Here is a 7,767-nt window from a genome sequence, read left to right on the forward strand (position 1 = left end):
AGGCAGATTCATTTCAATACATATTAGACAATAAATATGAACCAAAGAAGGCAAATTTCAGTCAAATTCAGTTTGCAACTCGCATTTTGGAAAGATTTAATGGATCTTCTTTCCTTCAGACACATTAATTAACAATTAGATTTAATAATTTCCATTAAAACAGATTTTGTGCTTCATAAAGATTTTAATTTAACCATCTTATTAAAAGGAGGAGTTCAACATCTTGGGAAATCAACATATTAGCGTTTTTCTCCAAGAATTAAACCTGCTGTAAAACGTCTCCCGTCGCTCCGAAGTTTAATTAAAAAAAATAACCCTGATGATGTCACAAACACGATGATGTCATCAGGGTTATCGTCACTCGGGCTCGAGACTTTAAACATTAATAGAAAAAGTCGACATTACAAACTGGAGATGTGGGGTTTGACAGAAGAGGGTATTAAGAGGTTTGTGGGGGGTTAAAAGGGGTCTAATAGAAAAGATGCAGTTGAGTTGCATTATGGGAAATGTAGTTCACAGGCTGTTTGTGGAGTTTGACCAAAAAGACGCATTAAAAGAGAAGATGTTTTGGCTTCTGCTTCTTTAATTTTAGCGATTCTTGGTTTAATCTGTCACTTACGAGCCCCCGAACTTAACGGTAGTGCAATACAAAAATGTTGGAGTGCTCCTTTAAAGCTCAGATTAACATTTACAACATTTACAGTCATCTCTGTTCTGTTTCCATCAAAATAAAGTAAAAAAAAGAGAAAACAAAGATGCATACTCTTTAAAAACATTTTTAAAAATGGCTTAATTTCAAAAACTGATAGAAGTCAGACAGAAAATGATAAAATTATTTAATAATTACATTTACAGTTTAATTTTACAAGAACGTATTTGTGGAAGAAACGGTCGTCCACTTGTCCACTCACCTGGGACCAGACAGAACTGGTCTCAGGTGAGTTCAGGTTGAGTTTAAGTTGAGTTCAGGTTGAGTTCAGGTTGAGTTCAGGTTGAGTTTAAGGTGAGTTCAGGTGAGTTCAGGTCGGACCTCGGAGGTTCTGGGCCGCTTGCATTCGCTGCCGTCGTTTCTCCATCGCCTGCTGCTTCTTCAGCTCGATCTCTGCTGCCGAACATTTACCGAAAGCTGCAGAATTAAAAACAATCAAACAATTATTTAAACAATGAAACCAGGGCCTGAATTTCAGCGCGGGATTGCAGGTATTCCGCATATTTTAATTGATTCCCACAAATCTAACAGTTATAATTCGTGACATTCCTTCACACATTTACAAGGACGTAAATTAATGTTCAGCCAACGTCTGTAGTGTGTTGGATGAGGGACCAACGACTTCACAGCTGCCTCTCTACAACACTACGAGCCTTCACTATATTTACTTTAATATATGAAGAAACACTTCAGACAGACAATCATCTGACAGCCAGAGCTCAGATTCAGTCAGAAACAGTAATTACTAATTAATCATTATAATTAATTATCTGATTAAAGTTTCTTCTTTTTTATCTCTTTTCCTTTCTCCCTCCCTCGTTCCTTATTTCCTCCGTCCTTCCTCCCTCCCTCCTTCTCTCCTCCCTTCCTTCTTTCCTTCCTCCGTCCTTCCTTCCTTCCTTTCCTTACTTCCATCTGTTCTTCCTCGCCCCCTCATTATCTCCTCCCTCCCTCCTTCTCTCCTCCCTTCCTTCTTTCCTTCCTCCATCCCCCTTTCTTCTTCCTTCCTTCCTTCTTTCTTCCCTTCCTCCCTCCATCCTTCTCTCTTTCTTTCCTCCCCCCTACCTTCCTTCCTTCCTTCTTTCTTTCCTTCGTCCTTCCTTCCCTTCCTTCTCTTCTTTATTTTAAAAAGTGTGACTTTATTTTTCTTCTATATTTACATTTCTTTGCTTTATAGAATCAAAGACAATTAAGCTGCTCTCACTCACCTGTGTTCGTCGCCACGGTAACCGGCTTGTTTGGCTTCTTGAAGGTGAACTGATGTTTGCTGTTGGTTGCCGGCGGCGGCGGCAGCTGTGTAGCGGCAGCAGCTGATTGGTTCATGCTGCTCCCTGCTGATCTACCTGGACCCCCCCCACAGGTGAGAGGCTGCACATAAGCCCCGCCCCTCCCGGCTGCTGCTGGATGCTGCTGATTGGACGGTTGCAGAGCCGTTCTATGCTGAGTCTGTTTGGTGGGAACGTTCACTGTTCTCTGGATCTGGTTCTCTGTTCTCTGGATCGGGTTCTGTGTTCTCTGGTTCTGGTTCTCCGCTCTCTGGATCTGGTTCTGTGTTCTCTGGTTCTCCACTCTCTGGATCTGGATCTGGTTCTGTGTTCTCTGGCTCTGGTTCGCTGTTCTCTGGATCTGGTTCTCTGTTCCCTGGATCGGGTTCTGTGTTCTCGGGTTCTCCACTCTCTGGATCTGGATCTGGTTCTGTGTTCTCTGGTTCTCCACTCTCTGGATCTGGTTCTGTGTTCTCTGGTTCTCTGTTCTCTGGATCTGGTTCTGTGTTCTCTGGTTCTCTGTTCTCTGGATCTGGTTCTCCGTTCTCTGGCTCTGGTTCTCTGTTCTCTGGTTCTCCGTTCTCTGGATCTGGTTCTCCAGGTCATCGCACATTTCACACAGCAGGTCGTCGTCGGCCGGATCGTCCCAGATCGGATCGGACGAGAAGAACGAGTCCAGGTCGTCCATGTCGAGGAAGTCGGCGTCGGACGCGGCGGGAGGAGGCGGAGGATTGTTCGTAAAGTTCTGAGTCGTTCTTGTCGCTGCTGGATTTGACGAGCTGAAGTTTACAGTCGCCGTGGAAACACTCTGATGGAAACGTGGATTTAAAGATGTCTGCTGAGTACTTCCTGTCTGGACTGAAGGAAACCGGCTCCGACTAGAGTTCTGATCTGCTGGTTTGGAGACAGGCTTTGAGTTCGTGTTCGTGGCGTTCCTCTCCACGGAGACGAGAGGATTCGGTTCTAGTTTAAAAGTCGTTCTCACGTTTTCTTTCTCCGCTTTCCAGGCAGCCGATTGGCCGAGCCGCTCGCCTCCGCCTGCAGGAAGACACGGTCGAGGACTCTGAGGTTTCTGGGTCGAGCAGTGTTTCGGCGGCACGAACTTCTGCGGATTCTGCGTCATCTCGAAGACTAAAGAGTCGTTCAGGAAGTCGTCGTCGTTGTCCCAGTCGTCCTCGAACTCATCGCTGGGCGCCTGCGTGCGGGCGGCGGCGGGAACATGTGGCGGCGGTTTCCCAGAAGCCTCGGCGGGAGCAGGAGCAGGTTTTACTTGTGAAGGAAGAGCCGACGAAAACTGACTGAAATCTCCGCTCACGTGTTGAGTCGGTCCGTCAAACAGGAAGTCCAGATCGTCCTCCATGTGTTGGTCCGGGTCCGGGTCCGTCTCAGCCGCCGGTGCCGCTGCTGGTTGTTGGTTGCTAGGCGACGAAGGAGAAACGTTGTCGTTGTTCTCGTAATCCAAGATGTCCTCCGACAGCAGCTCCAGACTCTGCTGATGGAGACTCTCGATTTCTTCCTCGTCTCGGCGAAACATGTTGAAGTCGAACTGTTTGGCTAACTTCAGCAGGTCGTCAACGCCGTTCGGCCTGAGGCGAGGAAAGAAAATTAAAATGATATTCATCTGTTTCCTTTGAGTGATTTACGACATTTAACTTACAACTAAATTCCAGACTTTTGATTAATCGATTAAAAGATAAAATCAGTGTTAGTTAGGGAGAAAAATATGTTTCTTTAATTCTGGAGTTCTACAAAAGGAAGGAAGGGAGGAAGGGAGGAAAAAAGGAAGGAGGAAGGAAAGAAGGACAGATGGAAGAAAGGAAGGAAGGAAGGACAAAAGAAAGGGAGGAAGGAAAAAATAAAGGAAGGACAGAAGGAAGGAAGGGAGGAAGGAAGAAAGGTAGGAGGAAGGAAAGAAGGACAGATGGAAGAAAGGAAGGAAGGAAGGAAGGGAGAAATGAAGAAAGGAAGGACAGATGGAAGGAAGGAAGGAAGGGGCTCTCTGTTACCGTGGTGATTTCTTCTTGGGTTTGGGGACTTGGACATCAGGTGTGCAGGGGATGGAAGCGCTGTCTCCGATCCACTGCTGCAGAGTCGGCTCCACCACCTTCGGCCTGCCGTGCTTCAGATAGAAGAAGACGACACACACACACACACACACACACACACACACACACACACACACACACACACACACACACACACACACACACACACAAAGGGGGAGATAAGTAAGTAAATGCTTTTTTCACTTCTTCCTGATGAAGTGAGCTCTTCTGGCGTCATGTGACCGACCTTCGGAGCGATCCTGCTGACGATCTCAGAGATGTCGACGACTCCAGCCGGATGTTTCTTTCCTCTTTTACCTGAAATTAAACAAAGAGTCAACAAACAACATCCTGTTCTCCTCAACCAGCTGTCAATAACAGACCAAAAAACCCCAAAAATATTCAGTTGATAACGATTAAAAACACAAAAAGAAGCAAAACCTCACATTTGAGAAGCAGGAAAAGCAAATATTTAACATTAAATCCTTAATAAATTACTAAAATTATTAATTAGTTAAGTTTCTCTTTGAGCAGCATGTTCTGATATGAAGGTTTCCGTATAAATAAAGCTCATTATGTTTATCATGTCGTCCTGTAAAGCGGCTGCGTGTCGAGGTTTTACCGGGTCTCCGTGGCGACGGAGACGTTGCGTCCCAGATTATGTCCTGCTGGATGTCGGAGTCGTTGTGCGGAGACTCTGAGCTGAAACCAGCAGACAGTCTGGACCTCGGGATCCGGGTCGGACTCTTAAACTCTGCAGGAGGAGAAGAAGAAGAAGAAGAAGAAGAAGAAACAATTAATGCAGCTCAGCTTATCGGGACGGCACCAAGGAGGTCAGAGGTCAGAGGTCAATGTCTGGAGCTGCAGAGGACCCAAAGACACTTCATTAGATCAGATAATAATTCAACTGTAAAGGGAAACACGTGATAATAATGACATTTAAATGCTATTTGTCTAAAATCTGCCACTTAAAAAGTTGTTTATTTATTAGCTGAACTATAAAAAAGAAAACTTACAGACATTACTCAGGGTTTCCCACAGCACTTTACAGCTAAGGCGGCCGCCTAAGCAACACACGAATATATAAATAAATATATAAATAAAGAAATAAAATAAAATAAATAAATCCAACCAACGGCCGGAACCGCTGTGTCCGACTGTCTGACTGCGACCCTGAACACACCTGTAGCTCTCTCTGTACCTCCCGCTAGCATAACACAGACACGCTAACGGCTAACAGTGATATTAAGTTTAAGGAAACAAACACAGACCGCTGGTTAAAACATAAATCTACATCATCTGAGGCAGAAGAAGAAAGAAGCCTGGAAAAGACTAATGCAAACAGCGCCATGTGATGTCAACATTAACAACGTGAATCCTCAGACAGGTAACTGTGACGTTACTATAGCAACAAGCTTCAGGCTAACTGTAACGTTACTATGGCAACAAGTTTGAGGCTAACCGGCTCAGAGTAAATGAACGGCTCCAACTAAACAGCTGATATTAGCGGCATAATGTGTAAAATGCTGCGGGTTTTATCAGCTGATGTTACAAAACCTCAATTTTAAGTCACTCAGATGCAGAAGGAGAAGAAGAAGAAACAAAGACACTTCAGTAGATCAGATTCTGCACTGACTGATTCAACTGTGAAAGGAAACACGTGATAATAATGACATTTAAATGCTATTAGTCTAAAATCTGCCACCTAAAAAGTTGTTTATTTGTTATTAGCTGACGTATAAAATGCAACTTACAGACATTACTTATTATATATATATATATAAACTGTATTCAGTATTTCACTTTGCTTTCTGATGCTGACGCTGGTTTTGGTAGCTGAGGACGCTGCAAAAAAGTTGAATATAGTTTAAATTTGATGGATATAAATGCAGTAGAGCAGATATTAGGAAGTTGGGAGCACTGACTGAGTCAAGGATACACTCATAATAATGACAGAAAAGGCAATGTTTCTAAAAAATCTGCCACAATTTTAACTTTATGCCAAAAGAAATGTTAAAATGTAACTTACAAACATTATAGACAGTAGACACATTTTATATAATATTCAGTCATTGGCCTTCTTTAATTACACCTGTGTAATCTAATCCAATACAGAAAGTTATACTTTAATGAAGTTTATACATTTTCAATTTTTGTTTAACCTTTGTGTTTGATATGGACACTTTTGTCCAATTCTGATTTATTTTTATTATTCTCTCTCTTTTTTAAATATTGTCTCTTATTCTGTCTTATTATCAGCTTGTCCATCAAATAACTATAAAGCACTTTTTTCATGTGCTTTTTTTTAACCTTTTTACCAGGGACTCTATATAAATCAATCAAATCAATGGTTTGGACCAATAGAGGAGAAGTGGATTAGAAGATGAATGCAAAAAAAACGAAATCTCAAATATGCCTTTTTTTATGGCATCAAACATGTTGGACACTTTAGTCCAAAGTGGTAAATGTGCCAGTAAAAATATTAGGGTACAAAGGTTAACATTATCAGGAAGGAGATAATACTACTTTATGTTTATTATTAAGGTCGTACTAAGTGATAGTGGTGTATTAAGGTGCTTTATATTGACTGGTGTTCCTAATATTTTGCCTCCTCATGTATGTTAATGGAGTGGACAAATTATTAAGAACACCATTCATTATAATGCATCATTAGTTAATATGACTTCAGTAATAAACATAAAGTAGAATTATAATGTTTCTGACAATGTTAATAAAAGCTCATTATTATGTTTCTCTCTTTTTTAAATGTAGTCTCTTATTCTGTCAATCAAATAACTGTAAAGCCCTTTGAACACTAGTCTGTATTAAAGCTGCTATATAAATAAAACTTGATTGATTAATTGATATTGATCTAAGCCGAATTGAAGACTAGACTCTAACGTTTGTAAAAATGTCTTTAGTCTTGTTATTTAACTTTAAATACTTCTCATACAGTCAATTAAAACTTTAAATGTTGAGATATTTGAAGGCAGTCTGGTTCTCCGTGCAGGAGAGCGGCTGCTGTCAGGACTCAGGCCGACCCTGCAGAGCACAAACCCGGCCAACATCAAACACACATACCGCTAATAAAACATAAAGTTACTGACCATGTTTGTGTGTCTGAGGAGAGTCTGTGTCCTCTTCTATCTGCTGGGTCAGTCTGTAACTTCTGCTCAGCCGGTTCTGTTTCTGTTTCCTGGCCTGTTGATCCGGACCGGAGTCCGTCGGACCGGGCACAGGCTCAGCCTTACGCCGGCCTCGGTGCATCTTCCCCCGGCTGTGATCTGACGGCCCGTCGGTGGAGAGACAGTCTGCAGAGTTTAGTTTTTATTCAAAGTTATTTATCTGTTGCATGTTGTTTTGAAGCCTTTTGAACGTCCCGCCATCTTGTCTTTCCCAGAGTGCATTTCGGAGGTGTGTTCAAGAACAACAACGCTGCGCAGCTAAAACGCAACTAAACCTGCGCAACGCTGACCAAACAGCGGGAAATTAACTAAGTACATTTACTAAAGTTTATTAGTTAAGTACAGTTTTGAGGTAGGCTTCTTGTAATTTACTGTAGTATTTCCATGTGATGCTACTTTCTACATTTTTAGAGGGAAATATCGTAGGGGAGATCGGGGTTGGTTGTCACAGTCATCAGATCTCGGCCTCTAGCGGGCGCTGTTGTTAAAAAGAGTCGGTACTGAAAGTGAGATGTTACTCCAGAGATCATTTCTGGAGTAAATAAATATCCAACTCTTCAGTG

The 7,767-nt window shown here is 42.4% G+C and overlaps 1 protein-coding gene across 1 annotated transcript; it reads right to left on the bottom strand.

Moving 5' to 3' along the window:
- Positions 1-1,010: 1,010 nt before the first annotated feature.
- LOC128379410 (ewing's tumor-associated antigen 1-like) lies at positions 1,011-7,286 on the bottom strand. Its single transcript, XM_053339029.1, has 6 exons — positions 7,127-7,286; positions 4,642-4,773; positions 4,267-4,337; positions 3,981-4,093; positions 1,918-3,560; positions 1,011-1,126 (listed from the first exon to the last, which is right to left on the bottom strand). Exons 1-6 carry the CDS (start codon positions 7,284-7,286, stop codon positions 1,020-1,022), a joined length of 2,226 nt encoding a protein of 741 aa, XP_053195004.1. The 3' UTR covers positions 1,011-1,019.
- Between the last annotated feature and the right edge of the window lie 481 nt (positions 7,287-7,767).

Source organism: Scomber japonicus, chromosome 2, assembly GCF_027409825.1.
Source record: "Scomber japonicus isolate fScoJap1 chromosome 2, fScoJap1.pri, whole genome shotgun sequence".
Classification (NCBI taxonomy): domain Eukaryota; kingdom Metazoa; phylum Chordata; class Actinopteri; order Scombriformes; family Scombridae; genus Scomber; species Scomber japonicus.

Coding starts and splice junctions, on each gene's coding strand:
- LOC128379410 (XM_053339029.1), bottom strand. CDS start 7,286: ATGCACCGAGGCCGGCGTAAGGCTGAGCCTGTGCCCGGTCCGACGGAC. Junction 4,338..4,641: donor TCCGTCGCCACGGAGACCCG/GTAAAACCTCGA, acceptor GTTTAATTTCAG/GTAAAAGAGGAAAGAAACAT. Junction 3,561..3,980: donor CCCAAGAAGAAATCACCACG/GTAACAGAGAGC, acceptor TCCTCGCCTCAG/GCCGAACGGCGTTGACGACC.